Genomic DNA, 23,262 nt, shown 5'->3' on the forward strand with positions numbered 1-23,262 from the left:
TAGTAATCGAGCCAAATCAATCTGACCAAACCCTGTACGGATGAGGGTCTGTGGTGTGCGCATGTACCAGTGTGGCAAGTTCAGCCAGAAATATGTCTGGATGGTGACTTAATGATTGCCGCATTTTAAAATTTCAGTGCAATCATGTGGCTCTTTTTGTCACAAAAACAGGTTTTAGAAACCCACCACCGCTGTTGGAGACATGGGATAGTAGGAAACATGGACGCTCATGCTCCCGTTTGAGGCTCTTTTCAGCTTCGAGGTTCAGCTTTGTGGCTTGCATGGAGTATTGTCCCCAGTAATTACTATAACATGCCAGTCCTCCAGTCTGATGTGTTTCTATTCTTCATATCCTGCCATGATTGTGATGTCACCGTGGACCAACTGACCTTAAAACGCACGCTCTCTCTGAGTGCATAAGAGTTGAATGAACTATGACAGATTTATATATTTTGCTAAAGTTGATGACTAATGGTGTATTTTATTTGCTTATCTTGAAGTATATGCGTCAGATGGATGTTTTTGGCTGTATAGCTTCTTGTGCGTTGAATTAAGTTCAACTTTTAGAGATGTTCTGTTCCATTAAAGGGGGGAGGTGTAATGCTATTTCATGCATCCTGACTTATTTACACTGTTAAAGAGTTGCATTCTCATGCTAAACATGGCCAAAGTTTCAAAACACGAGTTGGATGTGTGAAGGAGTATTTCTGTCCCAAATACACTACTTCCGGTTTCGGACCGGGTTTCGGAGAGTTTTTTTCGAGAATGGCCTGTATGACGTCAAAAGAGAGCGGAATTCCTTGTATTGGCACTTTTCCCTGATAAGCGCACACACACACATCACCCAGAACAAGAGCAAGAGCACGCCCATCAACGTGCTTCGTTCAGGATACAGAAGCCGAGAGATTTTTCAACAGTGGCTGTGTCCCAATTCAGGGGCTGCACCCTTTGAAGGCTGCGTACATCATCGAGGCAGTCTCATTTAAGAAAAATAACCGTTAGATTGCAACGTAAGAAAGAAATTACAGTATTTTACTCCTCACAATGAATATCAGTCAATTTTATTACGATTACTTTTCTTAAATATGACATCCTAGATGAAGTATTCAGCCATCAAATGCGATCTCCGAAGGACGCAGCCTCCGAAATGAGACACAGCTCCTGTCACCGAAGGAGTGTGTTTTTGGTTTGTGAGGGGAAAGATTACCTTTTTCAGTTTCCCAAAGAACCAAGCGTCAAGGGAACAGTGGATGAAATTTGTTTTTCCGGGGCAGCAACTGAGTTGTGCATGTGTTTGTTTGTTCCCGGGATTTCGGTGATGAATACTTTGTAAACAAGTCCCAGTTCGGCGCTGGATTTGCAGATCGCAAGCGGTGAGTAAAGCTGCATCAGATGTCTGTGTTTTGTTAGCAATCGGCGCAAGTGCATATAATGTAAACACCTTGAACGTTTTTGTTCCCTTTGTATTTATAATGATGTTGCAGCTAGCAGACGATCTCTACGTAAAAGCTGCGTGCGCTCGTGACTCTTTAGCTCCGCCCACGGCACTGACGGCAGGCACGCCTCCAGGAGCTCAGCTTTTTTTGGAAAGACTCGGTTTAGCGTATCTATCTTTTATGAATATGATAAAACTAAAGACTTTTCGGAGATATGAAGGATGCATTGTTACTCTATATGTACTCAAGATTAACATGAGATTGGCAGAAACTGTGTGTGATACTCCCCCTTTAAGTTGTGCTTCGTTCTGTTTTTAACATGGGTTACACTTTATTTCAATGGTGCACTTTACATTCTACTAACTATAAGTGACTTTGCAACTACATGTCGACTAACTCTCATTAGAGTGGTGTTAAGGTTCAGGTTAGTAGAATAAGATGGAATGTAGTTGCAAAGATAAAGATATATATATTTCCAGCAAAGAAAGTTATTAAAGTCTATATACATGCGGTGAACATTGAATTGTGGGCTGGAGCAGATCTGTTCTTATCTGTCGTTCCGGTCGGGTTTAGAGATTGTGTATGTTCATGAGGAAATTCCAGTGGTGGAGAACCAGTGAGTTTGTTCCTCCCAGAGCCGCTGAGCACGATGTGAAATATTTTGATGGTCGTATGCGGTGCTGATGGGAAGTGGAGGCGGGGTTCATGATCTTCAGGAGTATGTGGAGGTCTTATCAGGGCTCGGTCTCCCTGTGGAATGTTTATAGAAAGCAGGCCTGTTTCAGGGGTTGCTGGCACAGAGCGGCTTGTTTGCTTTTGCATTTGATTTATGGGCCGGGCAGCGAAATAAAGGCAGGAAACCCAGCACCCGGCCCCACCGTTCTGCTGATATGCAACATCACGCAGCACTAAACACAGGGCTAAAACCCAGGCATTTGCCAAAAAACAGCCATAATTTAGTTTTTCATGACCATTTTGTAGCCTCTCTGAACTTTAGGACTTCTTTTGTTTTCCTATTGTTTTTAAGACTCAGAGATAAAGGTTTTGCTCCATTTTATTTTATTTTATTTTATTTATTATTTTTTAAAATAATGAGTCTGCAAATTCATAGATTCAATGAATAGTCAGTTTGGAATGGGGAGAAAGTTGAAAGTTATAGTATATTTTCATTATATACTAATTGCTTTTATCGTATAATATGAGGCCTTTAAGGGTTAAAGGTGCCTCAAAGTTATGTAAAAATGAACCTTACTTTTATCTACACATTCCTAGTCTTAATCTGTAAGATTCATCAGTGCACATTATTCTAAAGGAAAACATGTTTGTCTTCATATTTTTTCATCAAAATGTCATAACTGGCTCTGCCTCTAAAATTTCTTTCCTATTCACCTGATGTTGGAAATTCCTTATTTTTTCAATCTATGCTATCTAATGGCTCTGTTCTGGTATTTAATGGCTTTTTTCCCCCTTGATTCAGTCAGTCAGTGTGGATATAATAAAGTTGTATCCTATTTTTTTTTATTTTTTTTTTATGTGTCTGAATATAGAAGTAATGCAAGTTGCGAAAGCCGTTTCATGTTGTCTGCAAACCTAATGTGGATTTAATAAAATAATCCTTATTAAAATGATGTAAAACTTTGCTTGTTTGATAAGTCCCTAAGTAAAACCCTAATTGTAGTTTTTGGATCAGTTTATGTGGATCAGTATCTGTGCGTGTAATAGAGAAATATATCAATCTCAGTGTTTTTCGTTGAAGCACGAGAGGTGAGGATAACTCATCTGGACAGCTGTAAGGTGGAATGACTCGGGACTCCTCCTCACCTGCTTGTAAAGGAGAGTTTCTCTGGCCAATAACTCATCATATCTTGTGTGTTAGATGCAGATGGCTCTGGCCTGTTTAAACCTGCCGTGTTTCACTGATAGCAAACAACCAGCTCATTCTCTAGAAGGTCAACAATCCCAGTTCATGCTGTAGATCATATTGAGATCGTGTTTTATGTGTGGAATTACATGGAGCAGTTTTCCTGACAGTGTTGTAACTGCTTCTCACTGTTTTAGAGCAGGATTGAGTTTCAGTAATTGCCCTTAGTTATAAGTCTCTCGTGATTGGAGATTAACCTTTCGCTTTGGCTCAGTAGTCCTTGTTTTTTTTCTGTTTTTTTTTTTTTTTTGAGGAAATGAGTCGCCGATTATATCATTCCTCAATGGCATGGCAAAGCTGGTGAATTGTAAACAAACAATACATTATGGCTTAATATTAGCTACTCTGAGGTTTGTGCTGTTGCTGTTCTAAACATTTAAGTGAATAGTGTATGTGTGCAGACTTTAAAGTTAACATGAAGTTACCTCTTTTACCCTTTTTTTTAAAAATAAAAATGTAAAATCTGTAAACTTGTCCTGAACCTCTAAAATAACTTTCAAGATCCAATTCAGGTGTTTAATAAAGTCTCTGCTTACATTTTTCCCGATGAACCCTGTTCCACTCAATATTGTGTCCAGGGTCAAGGAAAACCTGGAAATATCAGGGGATTACTTTCCAGCCCTGAAAATTTCCATAGTGAATATATTTTTGTAGTTATGCTCAGGTTTAAAAATTACTTTTGAAATTATGTGGTGGTGGTGATGATGATTATTTAGAAAAAGTCATTATTCAGTAATCATCACCAAAGTTATGGAAATCCATTTGCTCTTGAAAATTTGGTCTTGAAATACATTATACCACATCAAGCCTCCTTAGTCAAGCAAGTATCTCTCCCTTTCTGTGCTTCTTTGGTGCCAAATGCCAATATTCCATCATTTTGGATACACATGAAGGAGCTTGTGGAAAATGCTGTGTTTAACCAAGTGTTTTTAAGTTTTTAAGCATGGGTGAGTGTGGTTTCCATCCACCACAACTACAATTTCTTTTCCTAAACTTGATTTCGGCGGAATAGTTTCAGCCAAAAATGAAATTTGCATCATGAACAAATTGAATTTTGCTCTGTTCCTAATGGAATAGCAGACTGGGAATGGTATGTCCTTTTGGAGCTTGACAGCCATGGTCACTGTAGCATCTTCTTTTGTGTTTCATGGAAGAAAGAAAATAAGGAAAATATACGTTTTCACACCTGGCTCGTTTGGAGCATTTGATTCGGAACCTGCATGGGACGTTTTCTCCCTCAGTTTGGTACATCTAGGGATATATGTACATGGCAAAATGGATCCGAGAATGCCTGAACGAGGTGGTCTCAGCCCGTTTGAAAACGAACTCTGGAGTGGTTCACTTGTGGTGAGTAAGCAATCTGACCCAATGGAACCATGAACCAGGCTGAATCACAATGTCTAATCAATCATGGGTTAACCTGGAGCAAAGATGAAGTAAAATGCCTAATTGAAATTTGGTTGGATGAACATATTTCAGAACAACTTTCCAAAACACCTAAAAATACCAGTGAAGCCAATAAAGCCTCAAAATGTAGAGCGACAAAGAAAGCCACAATAAAGGCTGATTTATACTTCTGCGTCGGACCTACGCCGGAGCCTCTGCGCCGTAGGCTATGCGTCTGTTTTCATTTATACTTCTGCGTTCGCGTCGACGTGCATGCAGACCACTAGGAGGCAGTTTCCGCGGTCATGATGAGGATCAAGGCAAAAGCCGAAGAAGAAGCAGCTTGTCATGTACGTTGTCAGAGAAGCTTACAAATAGAAGCGGCAAATAGGTAACGACTTTTGTTGCAGTTTGACTGAATGTGTCTCCTGAAACAAAGTGTTTTTTCATTCATATGAAAGTTGAAAACACTCGCTCTTCTCCGATTGCTCCGCAACAGTTTTTTGACCTGAGGGAGGAGTTCTAGCAGACCAATCACAGCGCTTGCGGTCCGCATAGAATTGACGCGTTGTTACATTTTTGAAGAGGTGCACGTCAGGCTACGTCGTAGGCTACGCGTGCTACACACAGCCTACGCCGTAGCTACGGCGTACACTCGACGCAGAAGTATAAATCAGCCTTAAGCCTGCAAAGCTGTTGTATATCCATTCTGAAGGATGACCGATATGAGTGGAATCTCCGAACAAAAACAGGTGCACTCTGACCAATGAGAGGACAGTTTACTCGCACATGACATTGACGGAATTTTCCGGCTTTCCGTGTTTTAACTGTTATATGGTAGGGGGCGCTATTACGCAACTTCTGAAAGAGTAGAGAATGAATCAAAACACAGGTTAAAAAAAAAAAAAACAGAAAGAAAGAAGAAAGAGCAGAAACAAGCGATAAAAGCGTTGCTTATGTACCTTGAAGAGCCCATCCACACAGAGCTGGCGTTTAGCTGTATATGCATAAATTTTGTATCGTATAGGCATTTCGTCCAGACAGATCCGGCGTTTTGGGAGCCTGAAACTGCTATTTTTTTGAATCCGGGTCCCAGAGTGGACACATCTGAAAACGACACCCTTCCAATCCGTATATTTTGTGAAACGACGATGTCATCACCCCACATCTCGACCCTAGTCGGACACCACTACGTCACGTAACAGCAATGTTCAAAATGTTGCTTTTTTAATGAAACTTAGCTACATTAAAGTGTTGATAAAAAAAGAATGCATGAAGCTAGAATAAAACATTTAGTTTGTTTGTTTAAAAACAGAGGCTCTGTTCTTTCTTTTGATATATTACTTGTTCAGATATTCATAAAACAAAACATTCTGGGGGCCATGAAAATTTGGGGAAAATGATCAAACATGTTGGCGGTGGCTGGCAACTTTTAAAAAACGCTGGCGGGTAAAGAGTTAAAGAAGGTTGTGGTGAGAGCGGCGGAGCTCCAGCACACGTGACGCAGGCTGCTGTCTGAATGCAACAGGTCTCGGTTTAATCTTGTTAATGCAAGCATGCGAAGAATGCAACAACACAATTACCACTCATTATATAATATTAATTTGTACACTCCAGTGTTATCAACACACATCCACTCCCCTTTCTGTCTCGCTCCCTCGCTTGCTTTGTTTCTCTTTCTTTTCCACACAGAAAAGCGCACTGACTGAGGCTTTGCATTTCCGACATGCCAGCCGAGAAGTTTGGACTTTTTTTGTGTGCTTTTTCCCCCTCTCTGCCCCAGAAGCCTCCTGATCCCACACAGCTGAATAGCCATCCTAAAGACATGAGAAAAAAGTACGGCACCCATACAAGAAAAAAAAAACAAAAAAAAAAACATCTGAAATTCTTGTTGGTGAACACAACCATTGGAATGATTTAGCTTTATTTGATTCCTAGTTCTAGAATTTGAATGCATTGTCCTTTTTAAGTTGTAATTGATGTAGTTTGCAAATCAAATGAAAGTTTAAGAGAACTCTGAAACCTTCTGATTGCGGTTTTAAACATAATTTTTTCTCTGTTGCAAAAATGCAAAACAATCATATAATTCTATATCTTTTTATATAATTCCTTAGGTTTTTCCTTTGCTTTTAGGGTAAACTCAATCTGGACCTGTTCTTATTAGGTTTCGGGATATTCATCCAATAGCAGATGTTATTTCTTTCCTTGCAGGTGAATATTGTACCAACCTGTCATGTCTAAGTTTGTCTTTGGTTTTTAAAGGCTTACTCACCTTCTTGGATAACCACAGGATGATTGTCAGGGCTATTTTCAGCGTTGCGGTTGCCCACCAGTAGACCTGCGGTTATCACCTTTTGTATGTTCACCTGTACCCTTGCTGTGGTTTAAGAGGCCTGGCATGAACCATTAACCAGAGGTTACGCTCGGGGTAGACCGCCTCTGGATGTGTCAGAATGATTTACATGACTCAACGACTAAACCATGATGTAAATACCAGCAACAACCCACTTCTGTTGCCCATATGATGAATCCAGCTCTCAGGGTGCTTGTTTTGACACATGAGGATCAAGGGGTTGCATGTTCATCAGTTTCATTATGTGATGTGATGACGTCCCACTAAAGAGTGTTATTGTTTGGTGTCTGTATCGTGCTAATTGTTACCAAACATTATTAAGCTGTCTTTTGACAGTCGAGCCACCTGTTTTCTTGCTTTCTTGCTTTCAGACGGGCTCCTTCAGGATTTCTATCCAATCTTAATGTCCTCGTCTGACCCGTGTCATAGGATTAGGGTCAGTGCTTTTGTGTAGGACTGGGCGATAAAGCTTAAAAAATAATATCTCAACAATTTTCAGCCTTTGGTATATATTTTGGCATTGTTTGTTACATACTTTGCTCTGAAAAGTTTTTTTTTTTTTTTTTTTTCAATCATAGAAACCATAAATTTGACATACATTTTAGACAATTAAATTTAAAGGGGTGGTTGATTATGATTTCACTTTTTTAACTTTAGTTAGTGTGTAATGTTGCTGTTTGAGCATAAACAACATCTGCAAAGTTACGATGCTCAAAGTTCAATGCAAAGGGAGATATTTTCTTTAAAGAATTCTCTGTTTAAGGACTACAACAAACAGCTGGTAGGGACTACAACGAGCCTCTTCCCTGGTTAGTGACATCACTAACCCTAAAATTTACATAAACCCTGCCCCCGAGAACACACAACAAAAGGGGTGAAGTCATGTTGGGCTGCTTTAGAGAAGAGGAAGAGTTGTTGTAGTAGAGTGTTGTTACCATGCCGTCATTTTACACCGGACTGCTTCACAAACGAGGGTCAATTCAACACTGGATTTGCACAAAAGATTAACATGACGGCACATGCTAGTCGATGAGTTGAATCAACTCCACAGCAACTACATATATTTATCCATTAACCATTCAGAAACGTCCAGTTTCATTCTAAAAGTTGTAACTTCTTCCTGAGTCTCTCCATCAGTGTCCGACTCCGGTTTGAACAATGTAAGGCTGAACACCGTTACTGACAATCCTCATTTTCCTCATTCTCATCCTCAGATTCTCCAGCTTTGTTGTTGTTGAGCAACAGAAGCGCGAGCTGTTAAAGCTCCGCCCTCTTCTGGAAAGGGGGCCGGGAGCAGCAGCTCATTTGCATTTAAAGGGACACACAAAAACGCTGTGTTTTTGCTCACACCCAAATAGGGGCAATTTTTACAAGCTATAATAAATGATCTGTGGGGTATTTTGATCTGAAACTTCACAGACACATTCTGGGGACACCATATTTATATTACATCTTGTGAAAGGGGCATTATAGCTCCCCTTTTTAATTTGATTTGGAAAATTCAATCATTGTTTAAACATTATATTGTTTTATTCTTTAATATTTATATTGTTTAATTTGATATCACTAACAATATCACTGCAAATAAAAAGCATATTAAATGTATCACTCAGCCCTATTTCTGCTGCCCTTCTGGAATGACCTTCGAAAGAGAAGTCATCAGGGCTCTGTTTCAAACATTCCAGGCATCTTCAGAGGCATGCTGGGTCGGGCCAGATCTCAGTGCAGACATAAGGTGTTTGTTAGTTATGGATAGCAGGTGGACGGGCTGTCATCAGCAGGTGCCTGCAGGCAGAGTTAGGCCAGGTGATGGAATCTGGTCTGGAGATAGACCAGGCCTGGGATAGGAGACTGGAGAAAGGCTTAGAGCAGAGCTCTGAGACTGAATGAGATTAGGGAGAGATTTCCGTTTATCACTGAAGTATTATGGAGTGGTACAGTGGTCTTATTAGGTCTGGCTGGAGATAAGGAAGTGTATGGTTTGCATGCAAGACTGTGTAAATGTTTGTGCCAGGTAGTCCTATATAATTTACTACAATTTATTTACATTATTCATTTTTCAGTTCATATCATAACTTTTCTGTTTTACAACTTTCAAACTTTAAAGTTTCAATTTATATAAACTCATAAATACTATAGAGCTACACAATATTATCGGAAATTGAAATATCACGATATGCATATTGCAACGGCTTGCAATAACTGCATGATTTTAAAGGGGGGGTATCACACACAGTTTCTGCCAATCTCATATTAATCTCGAGTACCTATAGAGTAAGTAGTGCATCCTTCATATCTCCAAAATGTCTTTAGTTTTATCATATTTATAGAAGATGCATACGCTGTACCGAGTCTTTCCGAAAACAGCCGAGCATCTGGAGGCGTGTCGTGTGAGCGGAGCTAAAGAGTGACGAGCATGCGTAGACAATCGCTTTTGCGTAGCGATTGTCTGCAAGCTATCAATGGTCAGCTAAACACATGTATTTAAACACACACAATACACCATTGCATTATCCCTGGATAACTTTTGAATCACTATGATGAATATAGCGTATAGTGAATGATGAATAATGAATTTATGAATTCGCTACGTTCATGTTGTTTACATTATATGAACTTAGGCGCCTATTGCCAACAAAACAGACATTTAATGAAGTTTTACTCAGCACCTACGGTTCCGACTCATGACCGGGATCATTACCGCTGTGACCGCTCCATCTTTCAGTTTCAAATGATCTGTAAATCCAGCGTAGAACTGGGCCTTGTTTATGAAACCATAAGCGCCGATCCTGAGGGCTGGAGCAGCCACGGAAAACACGAGATATTCTCCATTAATTTTAACCAATAAAAAAGTGATTGCAACTATCAGTTTCTATGGTTATTTTAATAACAAATATCAAGAGCGCATCAATGTAATGCGTGAGCACAAAACTCTCAGCTCCACTTAATGCTGGGTCCTTTGGGAAGCAAGGTTATCTTTCCCTCACAACCAAAAACACACTTCGTTGGTGACATTGTTGATTTCGTGAAGTCCTGTGACCTGTGCAGCGCTGCCGACGACTTCCGTAAAGCCGAACGCGCGTTGATGGGCGTGCTCTTGCTCTCTTGCTCTGGCAATCCCAATTTCAGTTCTCTTCCACAGCTTATATGGCCAAATACACACAAATTTATGTCAAAATGCCCCTCTTGTTGAGTATTCATGTGAACACTGTCAATTATGTCTCAATTGAACAGGACTAAACAGTTGAACTAAACAGTTGAGAAAGAAAGCGCACGTGTAACAATATATTGGATCCGTGCAGCTCTTAAAGTGACAGCAGCCTAATAATGCTGCTTCTGTCTGAGTTCTTAATGTTAATCAAACAACAAAAGACAAAGAGAAAGTCACTCACTGCTCTTGACTGAATAACTTTTGTAGCTTTAATTTTAGCGGTCTAATTTGGATCAGAAAAATAATACTAATTACCCCTTGAGTAATTGCTAGTTGGTCAAATTAGTTCTTAAGACACAGTCTTAACATAGTGTCTGTGTTTATGCACCTGGCCACAGTATTTCAATGTGATTTCAGACCGTCTGCTGTTTTAACTGTAAGCTTTACTAAATGCTCTAAAAACAGTGTATCCATGTTTGTCTAACTTATCCAAAATGTGGGATGTCAGCTTGCTTACATTTGTTGTTTCACTCTTATCAGTCTTCCTGTTTATAGTGGTTGATCATTTGTGTTTTGAGTGTGTTTAGATATGCTGAGACCTGTAGTGAGAAAAAAACAAGAGATTTTCAGTGTTTATGTGCTTTACAGCTCCACATCCACAGCTGGAATAACATCTTTTAGCAGGAAGTCAAATCAAACAGAAGCTCTAGTCATGCTTAAAGTCTCATGTCCCTTATTAAGGAGAAAACTTCCTGTTCACAAAGTATGAGGCTGATCATTGTTACTCTGTAAACAGTAACTTTTGCATGACTTTCTAGACTTTTTTCTAGAATTAATCTCTGTTTTTACATTCCCTGAAGAAAATTTGAATGGTACGGACCAATGCATTAAGTCTTTACCCATGCTTTTAGTGTGTTGCCAGGGTGTTATGGGTGCTTTTTGCGACTTAATATGCCATTGCTAAATATGAGCAATATTAATAATAAAGTTTGCCTTCACAAACACCACCAATACAAGACATGTGATCTTTAGGTGCAGGACACCTGTTAAACTATAAACTCAGTTAGTTAAGGCTCAGCACCTTTTTCATGAACACTTTATCAATGACAAGTCAAGGTCATTGATAAATGTGAAACTGACATTGGGAAACCTGATGTGCTCAGTCAGCATTAAGACGAGCAATTAAATGGACCGAGCAAATTTAACACAAATGCCAGATGGTTGAAAAGAACACACATATATATTCAGCTGTCAAAACAAATGGTGAGTCGATGGCTTCCAGACCATGTCAAATTCCTCACTTTCATCTGAATCAAATTTTGCAAAGACACGCTTGAACTCTGAGAATTCATAAATAGTTGTCCTTGGAATGACACAAGTGAAATCTGACCCAAGTTGCCTTGACTTTATTTATTTACCACATTTGTCTTCAACCGGTGAGAAATAAACCAGCATTATGTTTGTGGGTTCCAAGTCACAGGCTCACCCGTGGTAAAATCACTGTAACCCACGGCCTCTTTTGGCTTATTGCCTTAGTATACAACAGAGTATAGCTGCACGATTCTGGATAAACTGAGAAACACATTTTTTGTTTGTTTGTTTCAAATAGAGATTGCGATTCTCCCATGATTCTGAACAGACAACTGAACAAAATAATGTAATTTACTAGAGGTTCTTACAAAATGTTAATTGCTGCTGTCTATTTAAAAGAGTTTAATTTGAACGAATTATTTGAAAAAAAAAAAAAAAAAATCGGTTTGAATGAATGATTTAATGACTCATAAATGCTTCACTTGTTTTATTACTGGATGAATCAGTGTTTTTGAACGAATCTGTTGAATGAATGGATGAATTAGCGTTTTTGAACGAATCTCTTGAATGAATGATTCAATGACTTAGTTATAAACGCCTCACTTGTTTTATTACTGGATGAATCAGTGTTTTTGAGCAAATGTCTTGAATGGATGAATCAGCATTTTTGAATAAATCTCTTGAATGAATGATTCAATGACTCACTCATAAATGCTTCAGTTATTTTATTACTGGATGAATCAGCATTTTGAATGAATCTCTTGAATGAATGATTTAATGACTCACTCATAAATGCTTCACTTGTTTTATTACTGAATGAATCAACGTTTTTTAATGAATCTCTTGAATGATTCAATGACTCACTCATAAATGCCTGACTTGTTTTATTACTGGACCAATCAGCGTTTTTGAACAAATCTCTTGAATGAACGATTCAGTGACTCACTCATAAATGCTTCACTTGTTTTATTACGTTTTAATCGTGCAGCTCTACAACTGAGCACACATGCAACACTGTATCCCACAATGCAATGTGTTCGACTTGACCTTCCAAGTGTAGTGTGATGAACTGGTAATATCAGCAATGATATTTCCAACTTGACTTGTTATTTGGGTCTTTATTTGATTGACTACATTTTTACAAAAAAATGCCTTTAATATTATATAACTTGTGACAGTATATGAAGCTAAAAAGACAACAAGCCATGTCCAAATCTGTTTGTGGTTTGTGTAAAGAGTAAATTGATTCATAAATGTGCTTTTCTTTTTCCATTTCTACTGAGAAATTTTTGTCTTTGGAATTGAATCATTAGACGTGACATCATGGTGCCAGAGTTCTGTCTCCTTCCTTAGGAGGTGCCTTCATACAAAATTGCTGTCTGTTTAGTCATTGACTGACTAGGCAACTGCCTGTGCTTTTAGACACAGCTGTGAAGTGCAAGGAGGCTTCCTGTTTGTGCACAACTCCAGTTTCTCAGATCCAATTTTGCCTGGAAACAGTTTTTCCTTAATGCTCTTGTAGAAGCAGTGCCAGAAATTATGGTCCGCCATCCTGTTTGTGAAGCACAGAGCTCGTTTGTTCATGGGAGGCGGGATATTAGTTGTGGCAGTGGTCTGAGCAGCAATCCTATTATAATGGACTTCAGCAGATTGTGAGTTCCGACAAAGCAAATCACCTTTAAACATCAGTGACTTTCCAATCCTGTTTATGAAATGGTGAAAATGAGGTTTGCGCTCTCGTTTGCCTGTTTTTTCCTGTTTCTAACACATGAATCAGTGAGGTTTCGATCTGTTTGTGACTGATTGACAGTCTTATTTTAGTATTATATTATAGTATAAATATTTTAAATTGGCTTTTATTTATTTTATTTTTTAGTTTAATTTGTTTTATTTTAATTGCAGTTTCAGTTTTAGTAAGTTTTTTTTTGTACTTTTCATTTAAAAAAAAAAAAAAAAAACTAAAAATGAGTTTTTTTTAATGCTTCTTTAGCTTTAATTCACTTTTTAGTTTTACAAATGTTAGTACTTTAAACTTAAAAAATACACATTCAGTTAATTGCCAAGTAAATTGCAACATTTCTAATTTTTAAGTTTCATCTTTTATTATTTTATTTTATTTTATTTTATTTATTTATTTATTTTATCTTTTTATCTGTTTACAAAAACAGATATTATTTATTTATTTATTTTTATTAATTTATTGTTAAAAATAACAGCACTACTCACTGATTATTTTAGTTGCTGGCTAATATAAATAAAGCCACTAATGTGAGAAATAAATAATTCTTGATTAGGAATGTCAGTTGCCTCAGAAAAGGATTTTGAATGGTGCATTAGTTGTTTTAAATGAAGAAAGTGTCATTGTTACAAAATTATGCTTCAAACTACAATATTGGCCTTGACGATTCACTGAAATAAATAAGATAAAGTATTAAAATTGCTAAGTAACTAAAACTGAAATAAAAATAATTTAAATCGAAATGGAAATATCAAAAGAAAAGCTTATTAATATATTGAAAACATTACAATAGAAGCTAAATCAAAATATTAATACATACTAAATAGTTTTTTTTTTTTCTCTCTCTAAAAGTTACCTGGTTTGTCAATGTTTTGTGACCATATTTTTGAAATCAAAATGGACCCTATTTACTTTCACAATAATGTTCCCAATTCTGCGCAATTCATTCGTAAAATGTTTGTCTTTTTATCCAAGTTGCACCGCCAGTGTCATGAATTCTTCTTTAGTCTGTTTTTCAACCCCTCTCTCCGCTCTGCCGCTTTTCACAACCTCATCAATGGATAAAATAAAGCCCATCCTGCATTTTTCTCTTGTTGAATGTCTCATTTCCCTTGTAAATATGTCATATTGCAGTAGTAAAATGTGTCAACATGTCATGTTGACTTTAAAGTCAGAATTTGGCCTGACGTTTGTGTTCTCTGTGTGTTGCAGGTATCCTCCTCCTGCGTTCCTGTTGCCAACTATGAACTGGTAAGAACGTCTGTGGTTGTTTTGATGACCTGTTTTTGATCGTTTCCTAGAACAGTCGTCACTCGGAATCTGCTCTGTTAATCAGATTGATGATAAAGAGGGTTTTTTTGCCTATTTTGGAAGCCAGAACGTATCATCCCACAAACATTAATATTTATAAGAAGGAAATAAAAGCTTGGGGTCTTCGGTTCAGATCTCTCCCAAGACCTAAATAAGCCAGGGGGAATAACAAAGCATGAGCGATAGCATAGTGAACATTCCTTTTTTGGTTTGAATTGTGTTTTTGGTCTCCAAATGATCTCTTTCCTCCTCTGCAAGGCAAGCCAGAATCCATCATTACTCTACCCGCGTTACTAAAAGGTCTCTTGTTGTATATAAGTTTGGCTTTTATCAGTTGGGCATGTTATTCTCTTTCTCATTCCCTCAATCACTTCCCAGATAAAGTATGGAATTGTAGAGCGAGCAGTGTGAATGCAGGTATGCAGGGCCGCTGTCGGACTGAATCCCACCGCAGGCACCATAAACACACACTTGAAATCAGATGGCCTGTTTAAAGACTAATGAACTGAGCTATAAAAGCTGATGTTCTGATGACAAGTGTGAAAACTGAGAGGCTGGAAGACAAAAAAAAAAAAAAAAAAAAATGCACAGATTCTTGAGGCATGGGACAAAACTTGCTTCAGGACTGCAAAGATACAAATTTATGTACCAAGGAATAATGTTGAATATGTTAGTCTTCACTTAAATTTGCTCTTCCATTTTCTCAAAAATTGTTTTATTTTCTTGCTATCACAAATATCAACACCATCTATTATTATCTGTACTGCCATATCAATAATGTGTCAAAAATATTGACAAATTGAGAAAACAGGGTGGTTTCAAGCTAATTTTCAGCTCCGAAAATCTAATGATGCTGACAAAATAACTATATTGAACATCCTTTAAAGATGCATATGTTTTGGAAAAAGTATTAGACCATTCACAGCATTTGATAGCAAACATTAGCCTGGTGTGTATGGGTCTGTTTGGCAAACAGGTACGCTATGTATAGTGGGCGTTCATACGGGTTTTGTACAAAAGATTAACATGACGGCACATGCTAGTCAATGAGTTGAATCAACTCCACAGCAACTACATAAATTTATCCACTAACCATTCAGAAACGTCCAGTTTCATTCTAAAAGTTGTAACTTCTTCCTGAGTCTCTCCATCAGTGTCGACTCTGGTTTGAACAATGTAAGGCTGAACACCGTTACTGACAATCCTCATTTTGGCTGTGTGAGATTCTCCAGCTTTGTTGTTGTTGAGCAACCGAAGCGTGAGCTGTTAAAGCTCCGCCCTCTTCTGGAAAGGGGGTCGGTAGCAACAGCTCATTTGCATTTAAAGAGACACACACAAAACAGTATGTTAATAAATGCTCTGGTGTCTGTGGACACCAGAGACTACAACTTGTGAAAAGGGGCATAATAGGTCCCTTTTAAATCTAATATTAAAATCTATTAATATTTTATATATAATATTAAAATATAGAATTATTTCTTTTAAATGATCTTTAATTTTATATTTAATTATTAATATATTTGTATTATTAATACAATTAATACATGCAAAACAAATAAAATTGTATTTATTTATTTTTTTTTATATCATGTATAATAATATATGTAGCCTATATATATATCCAAAATTGTAGGTTCTATATATATATATATTATAAATGTAATATAATTTTATGTAATAAAAACATATAATTATAAAATGATATACTATATTGGAATTAGGACAGGTTCAGGGCAGGATGTTTGGGATAATGTGTAAATTTTGATAGTATAATAAGAAAGATTAATATCAAAGTGTAAATGTTGACAGGTAAGATTGTGAGAGATGTTTTGTGTGAAGTGAGTGGGTGAACACAGTGTTACAGTGGAGGCCTGTGGCAGCTGAACTTCAATAAGTAGAACAAATAAACAGGATCTTAAGGACAACAGTGGCTGTATTTATAATGGGAACTCAGAGCAGCTGTCCAGATAGAAAATGAAAATGAAGAATCTGCTTATGTAAGGCTTAGACCTGCAGCATGAACATCTTAAACATGAATATTTAGTGTCTTTGTTTACCTAGAGTCTGTTGAGTAAAGCTTTGGAAATTCAGCCGCTGTCCCTCAGCACTCAGACACACTGCCTTCAGCAAGGACAAAGCTGCTGAACTCACTGTGTTTACAATGACGCAGCTCAGTGAAGCCAAAAACAACTCTGTTTAATGGCTTTTCAGTGAATTCAGGAGTATTTCTGTGGTCGGGCTGAATCTTGTAGTCCTGCTTTCTCCTCGCTCCATGTTTGGTAAATTCTCCTCCGCTCAATGAGTTGTCTGGCTGGTGGTTAGACCTGTGATCCGAGACCGAATAACAACGATCAAATGTCTATATGAATCTACAGTTTTGGATGAAAAGGTTCACTTATAGGTGTTATGATCTTAAAAACATAACACAGCACATCAGGAAGATAGCTAATGTGCCAGTCTAATGATTTTAGCAATGACTTGGAGGTCATTTCAGAAAAAATCAAGTTTCTCAGGTTTTTATTTGTTCTTTTACGTTCATTGTGGCATGATATTTGTCTGTAAGATGTATTCATGTGCTTAAGGGTAAATAAATCAAAACAAGAGCACATATGAGTTACATTTCACCCCAAAAGAAAAAAAAGGAATGAGGGGAAAAAAATATTAAAGCATATATATATATATATATATATATATATATATACTTTTTGCCATTGTGACACTGTTTTCGCAACAATTAAACCTATTTACTGCCAAAATTGACAATTACAAATTGTATTAAAAATGTAAATTAAATACAAAAATAATAATTATATAAAAAGTACATTAAAAATATAGGAAACACTTTAAAGTAAGGTTTCATTAGTTAAAATTAGTTAACTGCTTTAGTTAACATGAATTAAGAATGAACAATACTTCTACAGCATTTATTAATCTTAATGTTAATACCAACATTTATGCATACATTATTAAAATCAAAAGTTATATTTGTTATATTGACTGTTAACATAGGAGACCTTATTGTAAAGTGTTACCAAAATTATATAAAATTATATTATATAATGTTATGTTATATTATATGATATTCGCCTATATTATATATATAATAAATATTTATACATCATCATAATAGTTTTTGTTGTACTACATTAAATTAAAAAATATATATAATATTATACAATTTATAAAATCACTGCACATATTACTGTACTACAGTATTGAGAATTTGCAATAAATGCTGCAAACTAGTGCTGAATTGTTATTAAAATAATGCAGAAAATCTTATTTTTCTGGTATTTTCTGTCTTTTAAAAAATAATTTAGTAATTAATGTATTATTATTATTATTATTATTATTATTATTGATTTTGGGTGAAATGTGTCCTGGACATGTTTTTGTGACATAAACTCATAAACTGACCTTGTACAAAAAGTACAAAGATGTGTGTTTTGACTTTACGTTCCCTATCCAAGGTGATCTGCTGCGTTGTACTTTTTGATAAGACACGAGTGGACGTCCAGACACATATATTACGTGGGCGTTATCTCAATAACATGCTCTCTACATTAGTTGTATTCAGGCTTTCTCTCTCTCAGAGCTGTCTACCTTCCTCTGGAGCCATCTGGCCTGCGTCTGTTTCACCACAATGTGATATTGGCCATAATTGGCCATGAGAGGGTGAAACACATGCCGGGCCTCGGATGACATTAAGCAGACCAGGTCTTTCTGTGTATATTCTCCGTGCCCAGGCCCCTTAAGGCTCTCTGCTTCGCAGCCTCTCTCATTTTCTCAGCGTATACGATGCATTACGAAATACGTGACATGTAGGAGTCTGTTTTGAGGGGTCCTCTGTGACGTCCTTCCCCTGTTGTGAGCGTTAACCCAGGGTCAGAGGTTTGCTTTGGGACGTTTCTTTTCGCAGGTTCTCACAGCTCAGAATTCTTTAGCTGAATACCATCTTCGGAATTCTTTCCGTAGAACTCTCCTGGGATGGAAGACAGGCACGGACCCTCCATTAGCATAATGTAAACACAGAGTGCCACTGAAATGCACAACATCTCGTCTGTTTACTTTTTTCCATCCATGCTGCATTGTGCTGGAAAAGTTGCAGGTGGCTGTTAAAACCGTGAGAGAACAGCAGCTGTCACTGATGTAGAAAAAGGTGTGTGTTTCTCACCTCTGCCGTAATATCCATCATAACCCCTGGGTCAGATACACTGGAGACCCAGCCAACTTCCCCTCCTAGTTGTTGATGTTCAGATGAGGTTGAAACAATCAAAGGTTGTTGTTGTTTCTGCCATGCCTGGATATTAACCAAACACATTTAAATCATACTATAATTGGCTCTTGAGGTGCTGGAGACAGGAATGAAACAACATGTCCTTTTTAGGTGCTCTGTATGCCGCACTTCGACAGGTATCTTCAGATCTTTGAGCCGAACAGCTGCTTGCCTCCTCAAACAACTAATTTCCACAGTTTATGAACCAAATCAGTTATCGGATAATCCGATATGATGAGGGGTTGCAAGGGAATCGTCATTCTTTTGATGACTTTCCAAGCCCTCAAGCCCCTAAAAAAAATAAAAAAAAATAAAAAAAAAATCAGTCAACCATTTCAGGACTCCTTTTGAAAGGGGTCATATCATACATTTATACTTTAATTAATTGATTATTTTTAATTATTTTAATTCATTAGTTATTTAAAAAATAATGAATATACACATAGATTAAAAATAATTATTACATATATTATTTTTAATTAATTATTATTTATTTTATTTTATTATTATTTGTTTTATTTTTATGTAATATAATTTATAATTACATAAAATTATAATTATAAAGTCATTGTAAATTATAATACAATTATAAAATAATCATTTTATAAAAATAAAAAAAAAACTTTTTTTATAATATTAGTCAAATTTTTGTGCACCACAAACAGTCACAATTTTCATTGATCATTTTCTATCCTCTCTCTGATCCTGAGTATTAAAGGGGTCATGAATTGAGAAATCAACTTTTCCTTGAGCTTTTGATATATAAGAGGTTATCGTACTATAAGAATATCCTGTAAGTTTCAGAACTGAAACTTTCTTGTTAGTCCAATAAAAGCTGTTATTGACACCAGGCCCAGTGAACGACTCCTCCTGGCATGTGCCTATCTACGATAGATGAAACGCCGCCTCCGCAGAAGAAATCAACGCCTACTTCATCATTGCAACGTTAGCCCCGCCCACTGGTGTGTTAGTGAGATGAGGAGGAGAGGAGAGCGATACAAGACTAAAAATAACATTACTTTTCAAAGGATCCTAATGCTAGGAATATGGTTATTTATTTTTAACAATGTGAATGTCTCAGTTGAGCTTTATTTATTTGTATTCAGTGCATTTCACTGTGGATTCTTTGGTAAATCAATCACATTTCGGTGCAGGCTTTGCAAACAGACTTTTATGATATGGACTCGACAGTAATGAAACAACATGTAAGAAACTGTGTTAATTTTAATACTTGATATATGTAATGATTCATGAACAGTCAGATGTTCTTTGTCTATGTGTCGGTAAAGCAAACCAGTGACTAAACGGTCAACTTCACATTGTTTCTCTTAGTAGGATAAAAATAATCTGTTATTTAAACTGTGATTAAATTATAGAAAGCAATCAAAGAACGCTCCCTTTACAATAGCTGGAGCTGTCAATCAAACAGCACGAGTTTATCAGTGTCTGAGTTCTGGACTTGTGCCAAAACTCCCGTTTTATTCAACAAATCTCTTATTTACATTGTGTTTGCACTGTTATGATGAAAGCATTCGTTAGAGTGCAGAAATTAAGTTGCAATGACGAGATCACTGCTTTCATGCGCTCAACAACATATCTGTGATCGGCCTTGTACCGAACCTTTCATGCCACGAACTAAATATAATGCCATAGATTTAAGTGTAATGCCATAATCAACACTTTTCACGATTAGTTAACCTTGAGAGCTGTAATAGTAAAAATGTGCTAAAAGTTTTTGAGAGTGTATTACTCAGCTATTTCAAATGGAAAAATGTTAGCCAATTACAGCAGTGGGCGTTTACACTAAAGTCTCATAGCAGACACGCCCCTAAAACAAAGCATTCAAATAAGAGGGCTAAAATCAGGGTAGGAAAAATGCCTTTTATTTGTAAATTATGACAATTTTTGATGTAAAAAACATACTAAGATGATGTGATAATGGTCGTGTTCAAATTATTCATCTGGCTGGCTTTAGAAACTTCCATATTTAACGAGCTTGTAGTTACAGTACATATATAGTACATAATATACAGTAAATACTATATTAAAGTCTTATCTATAAAGGTAAACTACATTTAGATTCCTCATGATATAACCCCTTTAAATCAACAGAGGTGCAATGCACTGTGCTGTTGGAGGAACATGCACTTCCTGTAGCCACCAATAGGGGGCAGCAGACAATATGGAGTGTGTACATTCACTTCGGGCTTCAAACACCTCCTCCTCTTTGTGGTTTCTTTTTGTTTCCGTAGCCCTGTGCTGTGTATGAGGACAGATCTAATCTACATTATTGCAGTACTGTAAGCAGTTCAACTACGTCAGTGACTAAATGTCTAAGCATGAACATAGAACAGGCAGTTTTTCCCATCATTAGTTGGACAAGCACATGGTACATTTGACAAAATGCCTCTTTTAACTGTGCGGTGTAAGGAATTTTCATTGGGATATAAATCTGTGGCCCACAGAAATGCACATGAAAGCTTTTAAAAATGCCTTTTATACCTGTCGCATACAAATTATGGTCAGAGGGGTGATTTAGGACAAATAGCGGCTGATCATCGGTATTACAGGGGTAAAATAAAGGCACAAACTGAACTGCTCGCAGTGAAATGTAAAACTATGACTTAACTCGCATTAAGCCGAAATGTAACAGAAGGACACAGGGAGCCTTGTTCTAAATGCAGAGAGACTGCAGCAAAACAAAGGCCGAGTATTTCGGGATCCTAGAAGAAAGGCTGGAATACCACATTGGGAGGGAAGGAACCAGTCTCACCGAATTGACGTGGACACACCCTCAGCTCTTCTGGGCTCCTCCGAAACTGAAGTGCTTCCCCATCTCTGTCTCTCTTTTGACTGTAGATCTGCTCACTGTGGATACAGTATTTAAAAAAACACTTTTTCTGCTTTCCATCCAAAGTCAGAAGTGGGATTTCCCTGGCTTCTGACCGTAAAGGAGACACACTGTATTCCCTGCTAGAAAATCCAGTTTGTAGTGTCTAGTTTTTAGCTGGACAAAGCTGATCAGTAGCTGGTAAATCATATTGGACCAGCAACAAACCAGCAACCAACTGGTCATAAGGTGGTCAAAATGGGTTTTTAGAACATAGCAGTTTGTCAACTACCAAACGACCATCTTTGTATTAGTATTTTAAGGCTGCAAAAGTTAATACTCAAAAAATCTTTTGAGTCTAGTGTTACTGCCTTCTAGTTACAATTTCATATTTGATGCAAGCGAGTTACAAAGTTTTATAATATACCATGTATGTAAAACTAAAATTTGTGGCAATTTTAAAGGGGACATATCATGAAAATCTGACTTTTTTCATGTTTAAGTGCTATAATTGGGTCCCCGGTGCATCTACCAACCCAGAAAACATGAAAAACCCTAACTTTGGTTTGGTAAGCCTCTCTCTACAAGCATGTGAAAAAACGACCCACTCAGATTTCGCTCTCCTAGTGCCCTAGGAAGGGGATCTTATTATAATATTACCGTCCCTTAATCTGCACGTTTCCACCCACGGCGCCACCATTTTGTTTTCACAAGCGACAACAGTGTACCAGTTCTAACGGCATGGCAAAAGTTTGAGCAAAGCATGCTAACTGTTCTGTCATTGGCTGCACAGACGAGCACACAACACTATTTAGAGTCTCGTTGACCCTGGCAAGCTCGATTGCTTAAAAAAAAAGGTGCTTTTCTGTCCGAATGATATTTTGGAAAAAAATATTAGACCATTCACAGCATTTGAAAGCAATCATAAACGTAAGCCTGGTGTGTATGGCTCTGTTTGGCAAACAAGTACGCTATTTATAGTGGGCGTCAATACGGTTTTTTCACAAAAGATTAACATGACGGCACATGCTAGTCAATGAGTTGAATCAACTCCACAGCAACTACATAAATTTATCCACTAACCATTCAGAAACATCTAATTGGATTCTAAAAGTTGTAACTTCTTCCTGAGTCTCTCCATCAGTGTCGACTCCGGTTTGAACAATGTAAGTCTGAACACCGTTACTGATAATCCTCATTTTGGCTGCATGAGATTCTCCAGCTTTGTTGTTGTTGAGATACCGAAGCACGAGCTGTTAAAGCTCCGCCCTCTTCTGGAAAGGGGGCCGGGAGCAGCAGCTCATTTGCATTTAAAGGGACACACACAAAAACTGCGTGTTTTTGCTCACACCCAAATAGGGGCAAATTTGACAAGCTATAATAAATGATCTGTGGGGGATTTTGAGCTGAAACTTCACAGACACATTCTGAGGACACCAGAGACTTATATTACATCTTGTGAAAAGGGGCATAATAGGTCCCCTTTAATACCTGGCGTTACTTATTTTATTTTATTATATTTTTTGTTTTACACAGGTGGTTTTTATTT

General features: G+C 37.2%; 1 protein-coding gene across 9 annotated transcripts in view; it reads left to right on the top strand.

The window, feature by feature from the left end:
- Window positions 1-23,262, top strand: part of tns1b (tensin 1b) — a 272,519-nt gene that overhangs the window by 149,255 nt on the left and 100,002 nt on the right. For all 9 annotated transcript variants that reach the window (XM_051904735.1, XM_051904732.1, XM_051904734.1 and 6 more), the window contains one exon: window positions 14,509-14,547. In XM_051904735.1, the coding sequence (XP_051760695.1) occupies window positions 14,509-14,547 (39 nt within the window). The remainder of the gene's footprint in view (window positions 1-14,508; window positions 14,548-23,262) is intronic.

Source organism: Ctenopharyngodon idella, chromosome 9, assembly GCF_019924925.1.
Source record: "Ctenopharyngodon idella isolate HZGC_01 chromosome 9, HZGC01, whole genome shotgun sequence".
Classification (NCBI taxonomy): domain Eukaryota; kingdom Metazoa; phylum Chordata; class Actinopteri; order Cypriniformes; family Xenocyprididae; genus Ctenopharyngodon; species Ctenopharyngodon idella.